General features: G+C 38.5%; 4 protein-coding genes across 4 annotated transcripts in view; 1 reads left to right on the plus strand and 3 right to left on the minus strand.

Annotated features, from left to right (window-relative positions):
- The window catches only part of LOC149819788 (uncharacterized), a 29,112-nt gene extending 22,002 nt beyond the window's left edge, over positions 1 to 7,110 (minus strand). Inside the window, exon 1 of the mRNA XM_089982940.1 lies at positions 6,797 to 7,110. Coding sequence (XP_089839066.1) covers positions 6,797 to 7,009 — 213 coding nt within the window. The 5' untranslated portion in view covers positions 7,010 to 7,110. The remainder of the gene's footprint in view (positions 1 to 6,796) is intronic.
- Positions 7,111 to 9,894: 2,784 nt separating this feature from the next.
- Positions 9,895 to 12,759, plus strand: DOT4 (Pentatricopeptide repeat (PPR) superfamily protein). The gene has a single exon (XM_089983489.1). It carries the CDS (start codon positions 9,895 to 9,897, stop codon positions 12,502 to 12,504), a length of 2,610 nt encoding a protein of 869 aa, XP_089839615.1. The 3' UTR covers positions 12,505 to 12,759.
- A 1,037-nt stretch (positions 12,760 to 13,796) lies between these two features.
- RLP51 (receptor like protein 51) lies at positions 13,797 to 15,209 on the minus strand. Its single transcript, XM_089983490.1, has one exon. It carries the CDS (start codon positions 15,207 to 15,209, stop codon positions 13,797 to 13,799), a length of 1,413 nt encoding a protein of 470 aa, XP_089839616.1.
- A 4,471-nt stretch (positions 15,210 to 19,680) lies between these two features.
- Positions 19,681 to 24,226, minus strand: part of LOC149819791 (cellulose synthase A catalytic subunit 4 [UDP-forming]-like) — a 32,612-nt gene continuing 28,066 nt past the window's right edge. Inside the window, exons 8-13 of the mRNA XM_089983491.1 lie at positions 22,755 to 22,880; positions 22,460 to 22,672; positions 22,112 to 22,373; positions 21,829 to 22,028; positions 20,848 to 21,201; positions 19,681 to 20,292 (exon numbers count right to left, since the gene is read on the minus strand). Of these exons, the coding sequence (XP_089839617.1) occupies positions 19,708 to 20,292; positions 20,848 to 21,201; positions 21,829 to 22,028; positions 22,112 to 22,373; positions 22,460 to 22,672; positions 22,755 to 22,880 (1,740 nt within the window). The 3' untranslated portion in view covers positions 19,681 to 19,707. The remainder of the gene's footprint in view (positions 20,293 to 20,847; positions 21,202 to 21,828; positions 22,029 to 22,111; positions 22,374 to 22,459; positions 22,673 to 22,754; positions 22,881 to 24,226) is intronic.

Here is a 24,226-nt window from a genome sequence, read left to right on the forward strand (position 1 = left end):
TAGTTTAGTTGGGATTAGGTTAGTTTATTTAACTAAGTTAGGTTTCTTTTACTTTTTAAGTTTCTTTTTGGACATATTAAGCTTTATACTTTTTTGACCAAAGTCAAAAAGCATAAAGTAAGAGAGAGTCGTTGGACCCCCAACGGCTCTATTTAGAGCCGTTGGGAGCCCAACGACTCCCTCATTCCCTCTCTCCCTTGTATTATAAATATGGGGTGTTACTCCCTTGTAATTCATGCTTTCGTAGGGTTTGTTACCCGATCAATAAATATATTGTTTTCTTCTTTCTTTTGTATACCCTTTTTCGAGTATTGTTGTATGAACCCTTGTGGTTCTTGTGTGTGATCCTTTTTCGGTATTTTGGTTGAAGCTATTTGAAGCTTCGTTTGGTGAGGATTCAAGAACTCATCTTCTTACATGGTATCAGAGCTCGATTGTGATCAAGCAACTCTTATCGATGCATCGGGAAGTGTGTCATTCAAAGGTTGAGAAAAAAAGTGACATTCTTTTCAAGTATATGTGAAGCTGTGTTCTTGCAAAAGCTTGGAGGAGCACTCGTACTCACTATTCGTGGTGGAGTACATTATTTTTCCTCTCTTCTTCTTCTACTCTTCTTTTCTCTTCTCTTTGTCATTTCAAACCTTGTAAAATGGATGGCAATGATAATGTCACCATTAAACCCATCAAACTTAACGATTCAAACTATGTTACATGGGCTTCAATTATGAAGCACCTTATATGGAGAAAGAGGTTGTGGGGATTAGTGGATGGGACCGATTTGGAACCTAAGCTAATTCTTACAAAGGTTGAAGAAGAGAAGGAAGTACCTCTTACGGAGGTTGAAAAAACAAAAACCATTACCACTTATGAGAAAAAGTGAAAAGAATGGAGAATGGGACACGCCAAGATTATGTCTTGACTCATAAGTAGCATTGACATCAAGAAATGTTCAAGTCTTACAAAATTTGAACATGCCAATGATGCTTGAGACTATCTTAAGAGAATGTATTCTCTTAAAGATATTGCCCATATATGCAATTTACAAAACCAAGTTCGGAATATGGTTCAAGGGGACAAAACTATTAAAGAATACTACAATAGTTTGTCCGAATTATGGAAAGAGTTAGTTCTTCTTAAACCAAAGTGGCATTGTCCACAAGATATTGAACTCCGCCAAAATTAAATTAATGCGGAGCACTTTTTTTAATTTATTAATGGACTAAGATCGGAATTTGAATCTACCAAGTCCATTCTTCTTCATCGAGGGAAGGTTCCCTCAATAGAAGACACAATAGAGGAGTTGAGCATGGAGGAAAATAGGCTCAAGAATAGAATCATCAAGAGTGATGATGACTCGATCCTAGTCGTATCTAGACCGAAAAACCATGTTCGTATATACAACCTCCAAATCATGAGACGACAAATGATGAGAGAAATGGAAATGAGTTTGAGAAAAGAAAAGTGATTTGTTACTATTGTCGAGAACCGAGACATGTAAAAACCTATTGTTCGAAATTGAAGAAACCATATGAAAAAAAGGTTGCCTCTGTTGGATCTTCTCAAGAATCAAATGAACCATCCATCGAAAGCATATCCTTAACTCAATTGGTGGAAGCACTGCAACCTCTGCTCAAAGGAGCATCTTCATCCACTGGAGCCGCCGTATCTTCCGTAGGCATCTCCGATCCTGGTAAATCTCTTTGGCTCATTGATTCAGGTGCTTCATTTCACATGACACCAAACATTGATATGTTATAACTCAAATGGATCAAATGTTTTTACTGTTGATGGAACATCCCTTGAAATCAAGGGAGTAAGAAATTTTGAAAAAGGTTTTCAAAACTCAAAAAGATTTTGTATTCCACAAGTTAGATATATCCCTAAGCTCAACCTAAATCTTTTATCTGTCTCATAATTGTCTGACCATGGATGTAATGTTTCCTTATCCTCTCGTGGATGTCAAGTGCAGAATCATCAGTCAGGGAAGCTGCAGAATCATCAGTCGGGGAAGCTGATTGGGAAAAGTCATAGAGAAAGAGGCTTGTACTACATGGATTTTTTGGAAATACCCAAGAAGACATTGTGTTGTAATGTTCAAAAGGTTGACTTAGATCTATGGCACAAGAAACTTGGACACCCTAGTGTATCCAAGCTCCAGTTTTTTCCAAAGATTAAAAACTTTTAAAATTTTGAAACTTTTATATATGAAAAATGTATTCTTGGGAAAATTAAAAGATTACCTTTTCAAGAAAAAACTTTTGTTTCTTCACAACCATTTGAGTTAATACATTCGGATGTATGGGGACCCGTACCTATTATATCAAAAGAAGGTTTTATATATTATGTAATCTTCGTAGATGATTTTATGAGACATACTTAGATTTATTTTCTTAAACATAAATCCGAAGTTTTCTCAGGTTTTCAAATATTTCATAATATGGTCAAAAATCAATTTAAAAATGATAGCTCAATTTTTTTCACTGATTCAGGAGGAGAGTTTTTATCACAAGAATTTAAAGATTATTTGAACATACACGGTATTATACATCAAAGATCATGTCCTTATACTCCTCAACAAAATGATTTAGCCGAAAAAAAGCATAGACATATTATAGAAACAACAAGAACTTTACTTATTACACATTAAATACCAAAAACTTTTTTAGGCGAAGCCACTTTAACAACAGTTTATCTCATTAACAGAATGCCATCTTCTTCGCTAAACAACATCTCTCCTATGGAAAAAAAAATTAAACAAAATCCAGATTACTCTAGGTTGAGGATTTTTGGGTGTAAATGTTTCGCTTTTACAGATAAAAATGATAAATTCTTCCCTCGTGCAATTCATTGTGCCTTTTTAGGATATGCAAGTCACCAAAAAGCTATAGATGTTTTGACCTTAAATCTGAAAAATTATATGTATCAAGAAATGTGTCTTTCCTAGAAAAAGAAAGTTTTTTTAGTGAAAAAACTGCGAAAATAAATGAGTACTCCTTTTTGTTGGACTTAGTCCCAAAGAGTGATGAAGGTGATATTAATGAAAGTCAAGATGAGAAAAATGATCTGATAAGTACAGAACCATTTAGTAATGATCAAAGTTGTATTCAATATTCCAAGCGGAGAAGTTTAGGGAAACCATATCTTTAGAAAAATATACTCAAGAACAGGAACAGATATCAACTAGAAAGTCATCTAGAGTGTCAAAAGATTCCGAAAAATTTGTGTCATATAAGTCTTTTATACCGAAATATCAAGCCTACATTGTCTTGATTCACTCCTACAAAGAACCCTCCAACTATGTTGAAGCAAAAGATCAGCCTAAATGGGCCAAAGTTATGACAACAGAACTAAAAGCCTTAGAAAAAGTAAATGCCTTGACTATTCAAGATATTCCACCAGATAAAAAGCTTATAGGGTGTCGATGGGTATACAAAGTTAAAACCAAGAGTGATGGCACTCTTGAACAATTTAAAGCTCGATTAGTTGCCAAAGGTTATTCCCAAGAATATGGAATAAATTATGAAGAAACTTTTGTCTCGGTTGTTAGAATGACTACAGGAAGGATCCTAATAGCCCTTGCCTCTGTAAAGAAATGACATATATACCAAATGGATGTCAAAAATGCATTTCTAAATAGAAGCTTAGTCGAAGAAGTATACATGGAGCCATCACCTGGCATCAACCTTTCTAAAGAAAAAACCCTTTGCTTAAATAAGGCTTTGTATTGACTTAAGCAAGCCCAAAGGCTTGATATGATAAGTTTAGTCAAGTTATACTTGATTTTAGTTTTCAATCTTGCCTTACTGACACAGTTTTATTTGTTAAGAATTCTGATGCAGGTATCATCATTCTTTTCCTCTATGTAGACGACATGATCATCACTAAAAGTGATAAACATGGAGTTGACAATATTAAAAAAAAAACTCAAAACACACTTTAAAATGAGTGATTTGGGTTTTCTAAAAAAAAAATCTTGAAATAGAAGTTGCTTATTCTCCTAGAGGCTATTTACTAACTCAATCTAAATTTTCTCTAGATATTGTTAACAGGTCTGGTATCTCAGATGAACGACAGGTTGACACTCCCAAAGTTGTAAATGTCAAAATAAAGATTGATGATGGAGAACCACTTGAAAATCCAACACCTTATAGACAACTTATCGGGGCACTGTTTTATCTTTCCATTACAAGACCTGACATTGCGCATGTCGTTCACACAGCAAGCCAATTTCAACATGCTCCTACCACTGTCCATATGGGAGTTGTTTTACGCATTATTAGATATATCAAAACTTCTATTTTTTGAGAACTTTTCTTATTTGTTTCTTCCTCTTTAGATTTAATTGCTTAAACTGATGCATATTGGGGAGATGATCTCAATTATCGACATTCAACTACTGGCTTTTGTGTGCTTTTAGGATAATCATTGGTCTCTTGGAGGTGCAAGAAGCAACAAAAAGTCTTTCTTTCGTCAACTGAAACCGAGTACAGAGCAATAGCCACAACCACCATGGAAGTAGTCTGGTTAAGGCGATTGCTTCACGCCATGGGTGTTAGGAGTACAAGAGCATCACGGCTATGCTGCGACAACAAAAATTCTATTTACATTGTCAGCAACCGAACATTCTATGAACGGACTAAGCATATCGATATGGATTGTCACTACGTACGAGAGGAATTTCTACACGGCATCATTGATCTTCCATAGGTCTACTCTGAATATCAACGGGCAGACTTCTTTACCAAACCTCTTGTAGCTCATCGATTTCACTTTCTCTTGAACAAACTTTCGGTTGTTCAACCGTAAGTTTGAGAGGGAGTGTTAAATAATGTAACATAATTTCATATGTAATCTCATAGTTTTAGTTTACTTTTAGAGTTTAGTTAGGATTAGGTTAGTTTATTTAACTAAGTTAGGTTTCTTTTACATTTTAAGTTTCTTTTTAGACATTAGGCTTTATGCTTTTTTGACCAAAGTCAAAAAGCATAAAGTAAGAGAGAGTCGTTGGACCCCCAACGGCTCTATTTAGAGTCGTTGGGAGCCCAACGACTCCCTCAATCCCTATCTCCCTTGTATTATAAATATGGGGTGTTACCATGGTTGCCAGAGGGGGAAGCGAAAAAAAAAAAAGGGGGAAGCAAGGGGGAAGCGTGTTTCCTATAAAAGGGAAGTGCGCTTCCCATAAAAGGAAAATGTGCTTCCCATAAAAGGGAAGTGCGCTTCCGGTAACTCTGGGTGTTACCCCCTTGTAATTCATGCTTTCGTAGGGTTTGTTACCCATTCAATAAATAGATTTTTTTCTTCTTTCTTTTGTATACCCTTTTTCGGGTATTGTTGTATGAACCCTTGTGGTTCTTGTATGTGATCCTTTTTCGGTAGTTTGGTTGAAGCTATTTGAAGCTTCTTTTGGTGAGGATTCAAGAACCCATCTTCTTACACTGCTATCAAACAGCAGAAGTGTGGACGCAGCATTCAGTGTGTCTCAAGGATGCACGGAATGCTGTTTTTTTGTACCAAACCCCCTGGAACAGTGCGGCAGTACACTTTTAAAAATAAAAATAAAAATAACCTGTCCATGACAAACTGGACAGTGTGTCCTGGAGAGGAACATTGTCCTGTTAGTGCTGTGCCGTTTATTCTGTCCTAACCTGGACAAGGAGTCAAACACACCCATGGCCTTATCCAGACTACATGGTATGAATTTTAAGGTCCTATTTCTCCACTCCTTCCTTCCTGTATATAACTAAAATCTGTGTCACATCAAAATCTTTCATGTTGACATTTATAGTCTCCCTCCAAGGGTGCATTAGACAGTATCCACGCAAATCATCTTAAATGGAAGTCCCTTTTTTTTTACTACTGGAATCAATATACATACACACACATTTATTTCTTTGTTCATACTGATGATCACGCAATAATCCTACATCAAAACAAATAAATTTCCAAATGAAATAAAATGTAAGGGACATGTTTGATTGAGATTGAGATGGTGATTGTATGTAAATAAGGATTCCGTTAGAAGCCAGGACATCAACATTTCACAAACGATAAGGAAATGGCATTTTCCGAAAAATGCGCAACCACGCACACATTTTCCTCGTTTCCATGTTCCATGTGACCATATATTCCATCTCTTACCAAATTCCAAATAACGATCTCTCAATTCCAAGGATTATACTTTTGATTCCACAAACCAAACATTGGAGAGAGGAATACACACGACAAACAACGTGTCATTAAATCTCCTAATGAGCAATTAGAGCAACCAGAGATCACAAATATAATTTCCAAAGACTACTCTGTTGCCTAAAATCAATAGAATATCGGCGGTAAAGAAGGGGTGCTACTACGTCGTCAAAATTTTTACCAATTATCATTTCCGAAGATCACAACAAATTGAATTTCCAAGAGAGCGTCATTTTCTAAATCAATGAACCAATCTACTATCATCAGCAGGGCAAGAACGTTTTACGTGTAAGAGGAATCCCGAGAAATAGAAAGAACGGTCATTGATTCGAACCAGCATCCACAAATCCATATCAAACATGCATATGCATGCTAATCATTTTCATGTACTCTGACAACCAGGCGATCCTTCCGATCGATCAATGACATAGCTGAACTCAACTTTAACTAACATATTCAATCCCACTACGATTACTGACTCGCTGCAAAATTACTAAAGATGACGTTTCTTAATCCAATCATCGACATAAAACGCCAGAATCCATCAAATTGAAATCAGAAAAACTCAGACAGAGAGAGAGAGAGAGAGAGAGAGAGAGAATCATACGACGCCTAGAACGGAGTAGTAATCATCGGCGTCGGCTTCCTCCGAGACCGAGCTCGCCGTCGCGGCTCTCATCCTCAACTCCAGCCGTCGCACGCCGGGAACCGGGAGATCTATCGCCGGCCGGAGGAAATTCCGGCGAGCTCCGATGGGCGACGCACAATAATTCCGGAACTTGAGGGCGTCCGTGCAGATCGGAGGGAGCAACTGAGCCATCGACGGCCTAAAAAATTAATCAAAATACTGCGAAAATGGAAAAATAAAAGTTAATCAGAGGGATCTCCTGAGAGAGGAGGAGGCTTCTTGGAGAAGACTCTGAGAGAGAGAGAGGGTGTCAAGTTTCCATATTTACTGGAAGAGGAGGAAGGGACGCGCACGTGTCGGTCAGGGGCGATGGACTGCTGACTTGGCGGTAGATTAGCCAGGAGAGTCGTGAGAAGAATCTGGGCTCTGACCTCCTTTTCCGGTGGACCTCTTCCTGATTGTGTGTGAACTGTGGAGAACAACGGGAGCACGTGCGGTGCGCGCTTGCCCCGAGTGAGTGGCACGTGCTGGACGGGCGGTGGAGCGCGGGAGACTCGAGTTTTGGAAGTTTGTACAGCGGCTCAGATTCGGGTATGGATAAAAAATATTTATTAAATCCGGATCCGAATATCACTTTTTTTGCGGTAACCGGAGATGATATCGGGTGCAATCCCATGACACAAAATTTGTGCATTAAGCACCTGATTACCCTCCATCAGGCCTTGGGCCCCACAGCTCTGACAGGCCCAATCCTCAAGATGGAGGGTGACCAGGTGCTTAATGCATAAATATTTGTGCAATCATATTGCACCTGATCTTTTCAAATGGGTTATATATCCGACCCGGGTAGCAAAACAGTCGGACCTATTTTTCACATCAAATATGGTCGGATTAGAATTAGATCGGATAAGCAAATGGAATCAGACATGATAAAAACCGGCAAAGCTCGCAACTGGTACAGAGTCGTAGGAAGTCATATCACAACCGGGTCTAGAGATCATTTTGAAAGCTAAATTGGATCCGAATCCAAAAATGTGGTAGGGACACGCCATTTAAGGTCTCGTATCCAACTGTATCAAGTCTCATCCATGTCCATGACCCTGGCCTTGTGATATAGATTTTTTCCCTCCCCATCGATTCAGGTGGTAGGGTTTGACAGAGATTGATGCTATGCTCAATGGCCCCATTCCCAAGTAGTTAAAACCCATGTACCACTCCTTTGGCCACTAAGGAGCTTGCTTTGTTACGTTGAGTATCGGCCTGAATCCGCTGATATGTGCATCGTATCGCTAGAAAATTGATACGATACTGACTTGAATTGGTTTTTTTAATAAATATAAAAAATAACTTAAAATTAATTTTTAAAATATTATTTTAATAGTTTTAACATATATATAGAGAGAGACCCTAATGGTGTCCAACCTTTCCTTTCTCCTAACCAATGTTGTCAGTATGCGACCTTTAGGGTATATATATATATATATATATATATATATATATATATATATATATATATATATATATATATATATATATATATATATATATATATATATATATTAAACAAAGTTGGTACCGTCAAATCTGTGGTAGATTGTTCTTCCGAGCACCTAATATCTAAAGACGAGGGATTATTATTGAGATGGGATGAGCGTGCTTTGACGGTATTCCGTCATAGCACCTCTGCATGCTGTTGATCTCATGATGAACGGCATCCAAAACCTGTAAAAATGGGATGCCCATCACTTGGATGGTTTACACTCTTTTTTTTCTATGTTGTTCGACTTTCGGATGGACGGCATCGGAATGATCTAAAATGAACAGTTTACAATGAGCTTATTCACTCTTTTGATTTGATGGGTGTCGATTCATTTTTTATGATGAATGATTTACCATCGTCTTCTCGTTATTATTTTTTGATAGCTTTGGTGGTTATGAACTTAAGACGTGAGAGTGATTCATTTTTAATATGGTACTCATGCTATTCTCATGGCCAACCAAACTGCCTTTTTCTTTTTGTGGCAACAATTGCTTTAGAGATTCACCAATGGATAGAGTTAGAACACCACCATAAAGCGTTTATAATATCTATGTTCCCTAGGATATTATTATTAGATGATTGTTTGGTTGTTTATTCATGACAATGATCTTTGTATTTTCCTTTTTTTTTCTTTTTTAGTTTTTTGAATGAGGCACTCATGATGTTGACAAGGGCCGTTGTGTGGCTAGATTCTATTTGGGGTTTCACCGGTAGATAAGAGTTAGAGACAAGATATCAACGGGAGCTCCGCTTGTCTGGTAGGAGCAGCTAGAGCACGTCACCTTGTGTTGGGGCGTTGCAGGTTCAAAACCCAATTACAGTTGTATAACTGGTAGGGGTCTGCCTAACCCCCAACTAGACTTTAAAAAGAACAAAAGAGTTAGAAACAAGATCAGGTTAGGTCAGGGGACCTTAGATGGCGTTCATCCATGCGATGAGGCAACCCCAAGCACCATGGTTGGATAGTTTACCTCTCAGATGGGTTCCACAAAAATAAATTAGTCATTCATCTTGTAGATTATTTAATACACAAAAAATGAATGGTTGAAAAGCAAGGAAAATTCTCATAGGTGAACGGTTTGTCAGAAGTGCCTCTGACCTAATACAGTATCTGAGTTTTTTTTTAGATAATCTAAGAGAAAAAGCTTCGCCTGATTTGCTCAACATTCTAAGCTAGGGGTAAACAACGGGTCGGGCTGCCTGAGAGCCAGCTTCACCTGATTGCACTATGGGCCAACAATTTTTTTTTTACCTCGGCAACAGTTGGGCCGTGAACCCGGCATCCGGCAATGGACTGGCCAGACCCATCAATTAACAGTCCGGGCTTGACCAGACCCGGCCCGGTTCATTGGCAAACCAGCCATAAAAAAAAAATTGCCAATCTCAAAGCAAACCGATTGGCCGTCCATCTCAAAGATGGAAGGAAGAAGGAGGCCAAAATTCGGGCCCACCTAGGAACGCTAGAACGGTCCCACCAGATCCGCCACCCTTCAAAGCAACGGGTGGATCAATTTTCACAATCGTCCGGTTTCATCTCATGGAAACACTCACCCTCATACGTCCCAAGTACCACCACATCTCTCCAATCAATGAAGGGAATCAGAGGCACCCATCACAAACCAATGGATTCTGCTTCAAACTCACTTCCAAGTTCAAAATTTTCTGTTCCCCTGCCAAATCTTCAACACCCATCTTGGCATCTCCATTAAATGAAGACTTTAGTAATTACAGAAGACAAATTTCCAGATTTTGTGAAGATGGTAGGCTGAAAGAAGCCATGAAAGTGTTCAATAGTCATAGTAATGTCCAATTGGATGTAGATACCTACTGTAACCTTCTCCAACTGTGTGCTGATCATAAATCTCTTGTCGATGGTAAGAGAATCCATGCTAGTATCTCCCATTATGGCATTGAAGAAGATGGTGTTGTGGGGACAAAGTTGGTGTTTATGTATTTGAAGTGTGGGGATCTAAAAGAAGGTAGAAGGGCGTTTGATGGTCTGATGAGAAAGAGCGTCCTTCTTTGGAATATGATCATGAATGAGTATGCAAAGGCGGGTGATTATGAAGAAAGCGTGTTTCTTTTTGTTGAGATGCAAAGACATGGGATTAGGCCTGACTCTTATAGTTTTTCTTGTGTTTTGAAGTGTTGTGCTGCAGTTGGAAGTGTTGAAGGAGTTGAGCAGGTTCATGGTTTGTTGACAAAATCAGGGTTTGATTGCTATGTTACAGTGGGTAATGCTCTTGTATCGTTTTACTCGAAATGTGGGAGGGTAGGGAGCGCAGAACAAGTGTTTGTCATAATGCCTGAACGAGATGTTATCTCATGGAATGCAATGATTGGTGGGTTTTTGTTGAATGGTATGGCCAATGAGGCCTTTAAAGTCCTCAGAGAAATGAAGAGTTGTGGAATTGAGTCGGACTTGGCGACCATGATTACAATTCTTCCTGCTTGTGCTGAACTGGGTCATGGTTTGTATGGAAAAGCGATTCATGGTCACGCCATAAGAGCTGGTTTCAGGGAAGAGACCACTCTCTGCAACTCTCTAGTCGATATGTATGCAAAGTGTGGAGAATTGGAGCATGCGATTCGAGTTTTTGATAGAATGCCACAAAGAACTGTTGTGTCTTGGACGTCAATGATCTCTGGATATGCGCGAGGGGGGCACTTGGAAAAAGCAATTCAATTGTTTAATGAAATGGAATTGTCAGGTGTTAGACCAGATCTCTTCACCATTACCAGTGTTCTTCATGCTTGTGCTTCCAATGGGTCTCTTCAACATGGGAAAGATATTCATGGATATATTGAAAGGAACAGTTTGGAGTCTAATTTATTTGTTGCTAATGCACTCGTGGACATGTATGCAAAATGCGGAAGCATGGAGGACGCTCAATCGGTCTTTGATAGAATGAATATCAGGGACATAGTCTCATGGAACACAATCATAGGTGGCTATTCAAAGAACCATCTTCCAAATGAAGCACTGATTTGTTTCAGCCAAATGCAGAAAGAAGTAAAGCCCAATGGAGTAACCATGGCCTGCATTCTTCCTGCATGTGCAAGTCTATCATCTCAGGAGCGAGGGAGGGAAATCCATGGCAGCGTTATCAGAAACGGGTATCTCTCAGATGGTTTCGTTGATAATGCTCTTGTCGACATGTATGCAAAATCTGGTGCACTAAGTCTTGCGAAAGCTCTCTTTGATAGAATTACAAAGCGTGACCTTGTTTCGTGGACTGTTATGATCGCTGGTTATGGTATGCATGGCTATGGTGAAGAAGCCATTTCCCTCTTTAATCAGATGCAAAAGGCAGGTATTAGGCCTGATGAGGTTTCATTCATATCTCTTCTGTATGCTTGCAGCCATTCAGGCCTAGTTGACGAAGGATGGAGACTGTTTGATTCTATGAGAAATGAACATGGTATTGTGCCCAAGCTCGAGCATTATGCTTGTATGGTTGATCTTCTAGGCCGTGCCGGGCATTTAAAGAAAGCATACAAATTCATCCAAGCAATGCCGATAAATCCAGATTCAACCGTGTGGGGTGCACTGCTTTGTGCATGCAGGCTTCACCGAGATGTGAAACTAGCAGAACAAGTCGGAGAGAAAGTTTTTGAACTAGAACCAGACAATACGGGGTATTATGTACTTCTCTCAAATATTTATGCAGAGGCTGAGCAATGGGAATCTGTGAAAAAATTAAGAACCAAGATCACTAGCCGCAGGCTGAAAAAGAATCCAGGATGTAGTTGGATTGAGATCAAAGGAAAGATCCATATATTTGTTGCCAGAGATAGATCGAAATTGGACTCCGAACACATACAGACGCTGTTAGAGAAGTTGAATGTCAAGATGAAAGAGGAAGGCTATACTCCTAACAAGAGATATGCATTGATCGATTTAGATGAGCAAGGAAAAGAAGAAGCTTTGTGTGGTCATAGTGAGAAGTTGGCGATGGCTTTTGGCATATTGAACTCACCTTGTGGGAAGCCAATACGGGTGGCCAAGAATCTAAGAGTGTGCGGGGATTGCCATGAAGTTGCCAAGTTCATGAGTAAGGGCTTTGGGAGAGAAATCATATTGAGAGATTCTAGTAGGTTTCACCATTTCAAGGATGGGAAATGTTCTTGCAGAGGTTACTGGTGAGAAAGGAGTCAGAGGAGAAACCACCTTTAGTGAAAGCAACAAGTTACCTGCATTTTTTGGCGAAATTTTTGCAGAACCAACATGCATATTCATTCAGAGTCAGATTTTGGAATGGGAGAATTTTGTGGTGGCCAATTTCATCATTTTAGTGATGGTTTTCCTTTTGCTGGTGAGAGAGAAGAGAATGTAAATATCCTGCACCGGAGTGTTTTTATTTTACTCGAAATAAATGATGTTAACCCCTTTTTTCTGGTCCATGCCCAGTTTATCAGAAAAATAGATTATTTTGTTTGTTGAATGATTTCACCATTTTCAAGGATGGAAACGGTGAGGGAGACTATAGAATGCTCAATTTGACAGAGGTTTCTTTACTGTTTTAAGTCTGTAACCGCCTTCACAATATTTCAGGGGGGGCAACTTCCCAATGAATGATGCATAACAAATAAAAAGTAGAAGGTTTTCCGGATAATAATTCAGATTCCAGATCCTTCTATCATGATCATGAGGACTTTGTCAAATTGGTAAGCAAGCAGCCAAGCACTGCCCTACAAAGGACTAAAGAATTATTTGCTATTCTATGAAAAATATAGGTTGTACATTATTCAGGCACATGCATCAGAAATCGTAATTGGCAAGATCAGCAGATATGAACCTTAATTAACTACCATAAATCTAGCAAGTTACAACCATACCTACAAAAACACTCTAGTATAAGATGATAGGTCAATCACTCTTATAATGTGAGATATATAAAACAGAATGTAGCCAAAAGATGCCACCAACATCCGCCACCAGCCCATGTGCAATCCATCTTTGATGAATAAAATACCCAAATAAAGAACCTCATTTCTTGCAGTACACAAAAAAAAATTCAAATGGAAGACACTAGAGAACAAACGAGGGGGGAAAAAACGCATTGACAGTACCAGAAAAACTGGCTCTAACCCAACTTTGTGATTCTAAAAATGACAAGAATAAAAATTGAGACTCGCATCTTAATCTCATCAACTCATCAATACATGCATGAGATTGAAGATATTAAATAAAGAATAAAGTAAAACCATACATTGTGCCACAACAACCAGGTTTTCATAAAGCCTACCTTGACCCTCTTGAATGTGATCCTAAAAGAATGGTGATTGTACATACAAAACGCTGGAGACATAATTTGAGCATGTATTGTCTTTCTAGAGCATATGATATATTGCCCACTCCCACTTGCTTTCAGAAATGGACCCAATCTGCAATTCCATCCTGTAAATTCTCCATCAATTCCCACTAAAACCATCCTATCATGAACACCATCTTGACAGAAGAATGCAAAAGATGATCAGAAAAACTATTGATGAAAGCCCAATTGCCACTACAAGAACTACAGTACTGGGTCCATGGTGATGACTGTGCTGGCTTCCACTATCAGATTCTGCGGTGCTGTCATCGCTTGGTGATGCTGCTGGCGAAGCCGATGAAGAATCCGGTGGCGAGAGCGGCAAGCCGTTCTTGTCACAGGGAGATATCCCCAGCTTAATCTTTGAAGAAACAACTGAGCTATTATAACACAGATTTGAGTTGGCACCAATCTTAAAGACAACCAACTTCTTAATAAAAGAAGCATTGAAAGGAACGACACCCTGAAAGTTATTATTCTCAAGATTCAAATATCTCAAGACTTTCATCTGAGAAAGAAACCCAGGAACAGAACCATTTAGCTGGTTGCCACTCAGATCAAGATGAACCAAGGAAGGTATATCTGCCATAGAGTCCGGCACCGGCCCCTCGAGCGAATTCTGGGCGAAAGAGAGATTCCGAAGCATCAGAAGATCCCCAATTGTGGATGGGATAGAACCAGAGAGATTGTTTGAGCTCAAATCCAAGGACCTCAACTCAGAGAGTTGGGTAATGGAACTGGGGATAGGCCCCTTCAATTCATTGCCAGAGAAGTCAATCTCTACAATGTTGGGTTGCCATTCTTTTGGCAATACACCACTGAGGTTAGCTCTAGCAATCTTAACAGACCTAAGATCCTTCAGCCTGCTAAGGATGATTGAAGGCCCACTGGCATTGATCCTAACATCCTCAACTATCAAATCTGTGAGATTGGCTAGCCTGCTGAGCCACACACCAGTCAATCTGAGCAGGCTGTTGATGCAAGTGAAGGATCTGAGGTTGCCTGCGAGCTCCTCAGGGAGCCTGATTGGATCTATTGGGCAGTCGACGAAGCTCAGAGACTGCAGCGTATCAAGAGTTTTCATGGCGGTCGTGGACATCAGGATGTCTGCGGAGCAGTTGCTGAGCTGAAGGGAGATGAGGTGCCTGAAAGGCTTGCCGGCATCGCAGACGGTGGCGTTTCCGGGGACATTCGGCGAACAGGGATCGACGGTGGGGGAGATTCCTAGTGACTGGAGGGCCATCAGCTGTTTGGGATCCAGTGAGGAAGTGGAGGAGGAGGAGGGTGGTGGTGGTGGTGTTTCAGGGGCAGATTTGGATGGAGGAGAAAGTGGGGTGGCAGCATTTGGGTGGATTTGGAGTGGGGAAGGTGATGGGATGGTTGGAATTTGGTGGGTGGGGGGAGTAACAGAGGGGGAAGGGGAGGGGGAGAGGTCAGCTGTTGCTTTCAGGATGGGCTTGCTGGGTTGAACTGAGAATGCAGGAGTGGTGATGGAAGAGAGGAAGAAGAGGACCAAGATGAGGGTTTTGGGTGCCATTGATGGTGGATTGGTGGATGAATCCATAGGAGATCCCCTTTGCCAGGGTTTTATTCAGTGAAGAGATGAGAGTGTGGTTTAAGAATGGTGGAACTGTCAAACAAGCAAGGGTGTGAATTGAACTCTTATAATTTTGGGAAAATAAGAAGTGGTATTTTGGTAATATATCTGGGGCTCGGAAATCCAAGGATATCTTTGAAAACCACGAGAGATGGAAGTTAACTTTTTAAAAGTTCTTTGGTTTTTCCAATGGTACAAGATGCCCGGAAATTTGGTGATGCAGGGCATAGTGAAAATATCGAGAAAATGATATATATTATCTTATCATTTTAAACTTTAAAATCACATGATATTTTCAAAATATTGCGTTATTTTCCACAAATCGCGAGATTTAAAATACAAAAAGAAACCCTTACTTGCTTTAAATTCATTTAAAATGCATTGAACAACATTATTTTCAAGCCAATAAATTCTTATTAAACTATCTTTTAATTCATATATCTCTCATTTAATAGTAATAAAACTTCCTCTCTGTTTTTCAACAAGGCAGCTTAGGCAGCTTTGAAAAGGGTTGATAATAGAAAACGGTTTCCTAAAATTTATCTTAGAAATTAAATGCTTTAAATACTCTGAGAATATGAAAGGTCTAATAAAGTCCAACGTCTACATTAAACCTATATTTTGAAGGTTTGAATGATTTTATTTGGAAGTTGGACAAGACCTTAAACCCATATCATTTTAAAATATATATATATATATATATATATATTGACCTATATTTATTAAATATTAATTAATTTATTTTTAGCCGATATTTAAAAAAACTTGCGATAAATAAAAAAATTCAACATCTAACAAGAACAAATTTGGCAACAACTTTCCGTTTTAAACTTTTGTTACTATGATGCAGGGATACTTTTATAATTTGTGCTCAAGGACCCCACATTGATTGGCAGAGAAAGTTGAGCTTAACCTTTAATCTTCTTTGAATGACATCAAGTTCTTATCTTTTTTGGAAATGACCAATGCATGGCAGAAAGCAGCAACTAATTTTTTTTATTTTTAAAGTAGAATTAGCAACCAAAGGGTAACTTACTAACTTACAATCAAGTTCAGATCTTCCATGTACAAGTTGTTTTGGTCCAAACCGACCTCGTAGATGAATTCATCATGTTCAAGATGGTGAGAACTGATTTTTGGATCATGTTTTTTGATGAAAAAAACATATATTTATAGCCTGAAAAAGTGTAGGCTGTTAATTTTGAAGCCTTATAAAGTCCTACCTACCTGTCGTCAAAATTCGATCCTCACTAAGCTAAACATGAAGATTACATTTATAAAGTTGGTTTTATGAAAAAACAACGAAAAAAATAAAACAAGTTCAGATCTTCTATGTACAAGCTGTTTTGATCTAAACCCAAAAACATGATTTTATGGCCTGAAAAAGTACAGTACATTGTAGGCTGTCAATTTTTGAAGCCTTATAAAATCCTAGCTACGTGTCGTAATCGGACGATTCAAAATTCGATCCTCGCTAAGCAAAACATGAAGATCACATTTGTAAGGTTGATTTTACGAAGAAACAACTAAAAAAATAAAACAAGAAACAAGTGGCAGGGTTGTTATTGCGAAAGTGCTAGCCTATGTCACAAAAACACGTGGACATGAGGACACGAGGACGTGTGATGCGAGTTCGACTTGCAAGTTCAAATTAAAAAAAAAAAATAGAACATGACGGCAAAAAGATTTTTAATAATAAAAAAGATATTTTTTGATATTTTAAAGTTAAAAATATATTTTATTAAAATAAAACTTTAAATATTAAAATATTATGTTTAGGTGTCAGTGTTAATGTCCATGTGTCTGAACATGTTCACTCGTGTCACCGGGGGCACACCACCAAAATGGCATGTCCACGTGACATAGGTGCTAGCATGGGTTGCCATGTTTGAAAGGTTGCCATAATTAAAATTTGAGATCTATACTTATTTTTAACTCTCCAGAAAAGAAAAAAAAAAAAGTCTTTCCTCGTTTGATCCTCACCAAGCATTGACAGAAAGCTAGCTTCAAAATAACTTTTTACAATCATAGTGTCAAAAAGACTCAAAACTGAGTGCCCACTAAGAAGACAATTCTTGGTTGCTTGAGGGCGTTTGCATGTCATGGAAAATGGGCATTTTTCGTGAAAATGCGCTTCTGCGGTGCCCAAAATTTTGAAACAAACATGGTACCATGAAATTCCCTTGACAGGCGTGTCAAAATGCACGCTGGACCCGCTTTTCCACGGAAATGGTTCCCGTGGGGGGGGGGGGGGGTCCGATTCCCTTTCCGTGGCAGTGGCATGCAAACGCCCCCTAAAAGGTGCAGCGTGGACTTTCATTCTTTTATGCTGTGAAAGGGCCTAAAATTATATGATCTTGAGCTTTCATCAAAGAGTTTATTTAATCATGTTCCTTGATTCAACAGCTAAGCTATCATGGTAATGCCATCATGGATATTGTAAACAACGAAGGTAAAGCTTATCGTAAAAGGGGCGTTTGTTACTCACTCAAGGAAAACCTCTTTCCTTTGAAAAGAGCTATTTAGGAGGGAAAGTGCTTCCCCAGAACCCATTTTAACAAGAAAGCTGCTTTTGTTCATTTATTAAGTGGGTCCCAACATATATTTTTCATAAACATGTTTGTTTCACCATTTTTCATTTTTTGGGAAAGAGCGCCTCTTTCATAGGAAAGGCCATGAAACAGACGATCTCTAAGTCATTGGTTAGAAATTGCTAGAAAGTGTGGGCGGAAATTGTCACAGCCCTTCCATTCCTATCCGGATAATTGGTACCTCAAATCATGTTTTTGATTTCTCAAATCTTATATCATTTCCCATTCTGGATCTCGATTGAGAAATGGCAGTTGAAGATTCTCTATTGGACTGCAATTTATACACTTCTTGGGTGACAATTTAGCAGGAAGCTAACCAGTGCAGGAACTCCCGAGTGGACATATTTTCTGATTTCAGAATTCCAATTTCTCAACAAATCAATTATCAATTTCTTAAATTTCAATTCCTTCTCACTGCCCAGATGTTATATTAGTTTTGGATACAGAAGGTTTGGTAGCCAAAGGAGGGCTAATCAATCAAATGTACCGCTCTGAACTGGGCGGGGAACTTGGCTGCCATTTCAAATGATGATTAGTATCAAAATTTAAGATCTAAGAAGCTCACAAGCACATGACTTGGACCTGGCTTGCTGCATTGGACCCCTATTTTTGGATGGTTGTGTTCCTCCAATATAAGGATCTCTGATAATTATGGACAAGGGTTTTTTTTTATTATGGTTACAAGCCAAGAGGTGCTATGCCGACAGTCACTTCTCTTTCGGAGTCTGCAGTGTAAAACTCCATTAGTACTCCTGCCACCAAAGAAAGCTTTCTGTTGACCTTAACCTTGCGGCAAGGGATACAAACTCCAGTATCAAACTGGCAACATCCTTCAACTTGAATGCCTTTGAGTATACCCACCCAGCCAGGTGTATGGAGTCCTTGTGAGCACGAAAAGAGATTGGTACAAGTTGAATCAGGATCAGTGCATACCAGGATCAAACTTGTCAGATACCTTACTCAGATACTGATTTGTTTATGACCAGTCACCGATATGTTCTCATGGCATGTAAGAAGTCAGGTTATATAATGTGGCATGCAAGGTAGGTGAGGATACAAGGATCAACATGTTATTGCAATATAAATTGCTGAATTCAACTTTCTTGACAGAGTTTTGCAGTTTTTTTACGTGTAAACCCTGTTTAGAATATGTTTTACATGAGGCTTCGCCCAAACAAGAAACTGAGAAAAATTGTATCGTGCATTTGTTCCTCACCATAACATGAGATGAATTTTCCTTACTGGTTCAACGAAATTTCATGGCATATATATGATAAAAGATAGTTTAAATAGTGCCATTTGAGATGGTTTGAACATGTGGGATGGGAATTAATAACACCACCACAAGAAAAGCTGTCAAAATACAAATAGAAAAATTAACGAAAAAGGTGAAGATTAATGGATTTGGAAAAGAAAAAAAAGACACCAAGGGTTGGAAGATGACTGATGCTATAACTCTAGATAAGGAATGGAAAAACATGACTCATAAAATCACACCTCATGTAAGAGGGACGGGCAATTTAATTATCCTAAAATTTGTTGGCCATTGAAACTCCAAATTCCAGTACACCAATAATATTGAACCCCCCCCTACAACACCCTTTATTTTCAAATACTTGTTTTACTAGGACTACCTCCAAACAGAATCTTCAAGACATTTATTTCTTCAGAGTAACTGTCAAAAACTCTGCAAAAACTTTGCAACTATTCACATGCAGTGAAATAACTGAAACTTGATATAATAAAATTCTACATTTTCACATATACATTTGCCAGAAATATCACATTAAAAATATGGCATTGACAAATAACATGACCAGACCACATCCAAGAATGTGATGAGAAAATCAACAATCAATAGAAATGCAACTCTGCTTAGGCACAGAGTCATTCTTGCTCAAGAATGGATCAATCTTGACCCAAAGAAGAGAGAAAACAGATGCCAAGAGCACAGACCAGAGGACGACAATGGTTGGTGTCCTGTTCTGCCTTCCCATCAAGCCTTTCAAGAATGGATACAAATGAAAGATCACCCAGAGGGAGAAGAAGACCTTGCCAAAGAGTGGCCCCCATGCCTCATACCCACTGTTGAGAGCATCTGAAAATCCAGCCACAATGCCCACCAGATTGACCACAAGAATAGTGGTTGGTGGGATCAGAAGTGTTGTCCATTTGAAAACATAGAGTTCACCAAACTCGGCATCATCAGAAGCTTTTGCAGTGACAGTGAAGTTGGTGTCAAAACCAGCTGTGACCTTCAGAATTCCCTGGAAGACTGCAAAGAGATGGGCTGAGACGCCACCGATCACCCAGAATTGTTCATTCCTCCACCAGTCTTCAATGCTAACACCGCTCCACCGAAGTTCAAATACACTGGTTAAGATAATGGAGATAAAAAGGCAGAGGAACAAGATGCTTGCAGCATTTGAAAGCTGTAAATGAAAATGAAAAGAACATTAGCGCAGGAGCAAACTTAAGCAATAGTAAGTAACTCGAGAGTAAAAGATTATCTTGGCCATGTTCATCAACTGGATTTAGAAACCTCAGATTGATTATACAATCTACTCAAGTAATAAATTCAGTTGCAACAGGCTATGAACTTCTACCAGAATAACATGAACAAGTCTAATCCAGGGGATTGACTCAGTTGTGATTAGGCATGAACACACATGATCCAGCTTGATAGCACAAAAGAGTAAGCGATGATGTCCAAACCAAGTCAATCCTACCCAGCTTGGGGGTTTTTGAAAATTCTTGGTGATGGAATATCTCAGGAGGGAAGACCAAGGAATTAACCAAGGAGAAAAACTTGAACAAGGAAAAAAATTAAACTCTTTCATAGCCTTTTCCAAGATAAAGGAAATTCTCCAGCAAAATACCACTTTAGCTTCACTGTTGATGATTTCGATAGTTTGGGTGAAAAGCTAATGAAAGCACTCTGTAATCAGTAAACCAAGCACAAATAGATAGTGGAAATGTGCACTTACAGTTGGTATGATGAATTTCCCAGTAAGAAGACAGATGGCCGGAAGTGAGCAATAAGCAATAAGAGGGAGGGAGGTGAATGGATACACAATTGTGTTTACGTATGCTAATCTCTGAAGCCATTTAAGACGACCACCACCAAATCCATACCAAAGAGGACAGTGTCTGCTGAAGAAAATTTCAACTGATCCAAGTGCCCAACGAAGAACCTGATGGAGCCTATCAGAGAGATTGATGGGTGCAGACCCTTTAAATGCAGGCCTCAAAGGCATGCAATAAATTGATCTCCATCCACGACAATGCATCTTGAAACCAGTTAAAATATCCTCTGTGACAGAACCATATATCCATCCAATCTGAAAAAAAAATATAGAAAATAAAAATTATTTAGCTAGGTGAAAGAAAAAAACATGATGTTTGAATCAAAATATTTAATAAAGGGAATGAGAATGACATAATTATTCCATAATCGTGTTGCTATCTATTACCTTGGAACCCCATATAAAATATATTAAATAGTATATGCCAAGGATTTGGGTTGAAACAGAACAATCCCTTTGGGAGTCGGCTATTCTAATAAGGGTACATATATGAATACAATATTCAGTTACTGACAGCAATTAATTGGTGATTGTCATTGAAAACCCACAAATCTGAGCACTTTAATTTAGAGAAATTCCAACTATAATTTGGTTATTAGATAACAGACATTGAACCAAAATAAATAAAGAATTAAGTACTTGACAAAACTAAAACAAGAAATACCTGAGGAAAGGCTAAAAATTAATGCCTGAAAGATTGAACACCTAGTCAAAATCTAGAACATCATATCACACTTAATGAAGCCTTAATTCCCAATGAAGAGAGGACAAGGAAAAAATACATGGGGAAAGAAAACAGCAACAGTATTCAATAAACATCTAAGTTGAGCTAGATGACATTGTCAGGTAAACAATGTCTGCCATTTAGATGAAGAAAATCACCTCCTTCCCCCACTCTGTTTTCTCCTCATAACCACAGCTAATAACATGGATCGCTTCGTTAATAAGCATTGCTGGGTTTGCAGACTCAGGAACTCCACCAAACTCCATCATAGTAGACTCAATAAATATAGATGACAAACCAAAAGTCTTATCAAAGCTCATCTGAGAGATCAAAAGTGATCGCTCATGATCATCATAATCTGTACAAGGTTATGCCAATTAGATCATTTCATGAATTTGACCAGATAATCTAAGTTGACCAAAATGAGAAATTTAAACTTACTATCAATTTCTTGAAGGTTAAAAATAGCAGCATGAAGATCCTCCCTCCTTGAATCTCTATGGAGCTCCCTCTCATCGTTATCAGACGTTTTTGAGCTAGAGCTGCAGCAACAACAGCAGCAGCACAAAGAGCAATATGAAGAATGCCTGCGTACTATAGGCAATGATTGAGGCCCATAACCAAAAAGAGCTTGTCTGTTGAAAACACATCCTGTACCAACATATACTGGCCCTTGAATACCATCTAGACCTTTCATATTGACCTGCAATGTTGCAAGAGATTTCACATGGCACTTATGTATACTGATAGAAGAAGTAAATACCATTCTTTTTCTTTCTCAACACTTACATCAAAGAACACTATGTTTCGATTAGCATAACGATCACTTCGATCAATGCCATCAAACCGCTGAGGAAACTGAATATAACAAACATCTCTACGAACTTGTGGATCCATCATGAAACACATAGCCTCGCGAACAGCCTTGCTGTTGTTTACATAGTGATCACAGTCAAGGTTCAGAATGTATGGTGCATTTGTGAGAACAGCAGAGACTCTGACCTGAATTGAATCAAATACATGCAATTAAAAATAGATCATTCTCTCATTATGTTGAAGAACTACTTAAGTTTGCTGAGCTTACCAAAGCATTCATTGCTCCAGCCTTTTTGTGGTGGTTATATCCAGGTCTCTTCTCTCTGGATACATATACAAGTCGAGGAAGATCATTATCTTCTACATCATGTGCACCATTATGTCCAAGAAATACCTGCACCAGTTATTGCTACAATACTCAGACACTGGGTCAAATTGTACATAGGCGATTGAAATTTATAACTTGCTAATGAGGTACATTTCATATATAATTTTGCTTAAAAGGAATGTGATGGAAGTACATACATATTTTGTGGAGATAAGTCCTCCCAAATCTTAAATATCATCAATACAGTGGGTAATAAATGTTAAAATAGAGCATGCGTATGGATCTTTTTCATTAATGGCATTTCTGTAATATGGTTGTTGTGATGTGATATTTTAGTCCCCATGGTAAAAGTGTTTTAATATGAAAGATTAGGGCTTGGAGGTGATTTTAGCTTTGCCGTCCCAGCCATTGTGCATCTCCCTCTCTCTCTCTCCCTTCTCTATTTTCTGTGCAGCTTGAACTGTGGTAAAGACCTCTCACGATATCTCATATGGTATCAGAGCTTCGGTTGCAGAATCCTACCAGAAGAATCTCAACGAGATCTGAAGAAGGAGGTTTTTGATTCATCTTCGTTTCCTGTCATTCTATCCTTTAAATATGTGTCGGTAAAATTTCTGGTACTCTTTTTCTTAACTTTCTGCTGTGCGTAAATCCTCTTTGATTCTTTTTCTTTCTGCCATAAATCCTCTTTGATTTTTCTGGTACTCTTTCTGCTGTGCGTCATTAACGTTCCTCTATTCTGACTTTGTTAGCTTCGTGCTATCTAATTCTTTTCCCTAAGTCAATAAGTTCTAGCCGAAATCTGCATCCCAATCCAAGTTGTGATTCATTTAATATACATCTCTAAGTAAATCCTCTTTGATTTTTTTATTTATGTATTGCTGGACGTTCATATCAAATTTTTTATATATATTGCTGTCGTAGTCTAGCATTCACTATTATATCATATTTTCACATTTCCGAACTTGTATTTGTCTTCCTTTGTCTTTTTCAATCAGCAGTAAAATCAGTGTTCTCCGCGCAACGTCTATGGGCAAACTGTAACAATTTACATTCTCAAGTCTAAAACTAAAAAAAAATGGTTTCTTTTCAAGGTATTGGTTGTGCAAGTACATGTTTTTTGCTGATTGATTAAGTGATCTCAAATCAGTTTGTTTCTTCCTCCGCCTTGTTTGATTATTCGTTGTTTCATTGATATGGATTCCTTCTCGTCTTCATGTCCCTCTGCAAATTTCTTAAATCAGCTCGTTACAGAAAAACTTACTCACTCTAATTTCTTGACATAGAAGAGACAAATACTTTCAAGTTAAAAGAGGTCGGGGTAGGCCTAAGAAGACTTGGATGGAGATGATAGGAAAGGATATGAATGCTTTGAACCTCACTGAGGAGGTGGCATTGGATAGAAATGATTG

Source organism: Nuphar pumila, chromosome 12, assembly GCF_984573655.1.
Source record: "Nuphar pumila chromosome 12, dmNupPumi1.hap1.1, whole genome shotgun sequence".
NCBI classification, from domain to species: Eukaryota; Viridiplantae; Streptophyta; class Magnoliopsida; order Nymphaeales; family Nymphaeaceae; genus Nuphar; species Nuphar pumila.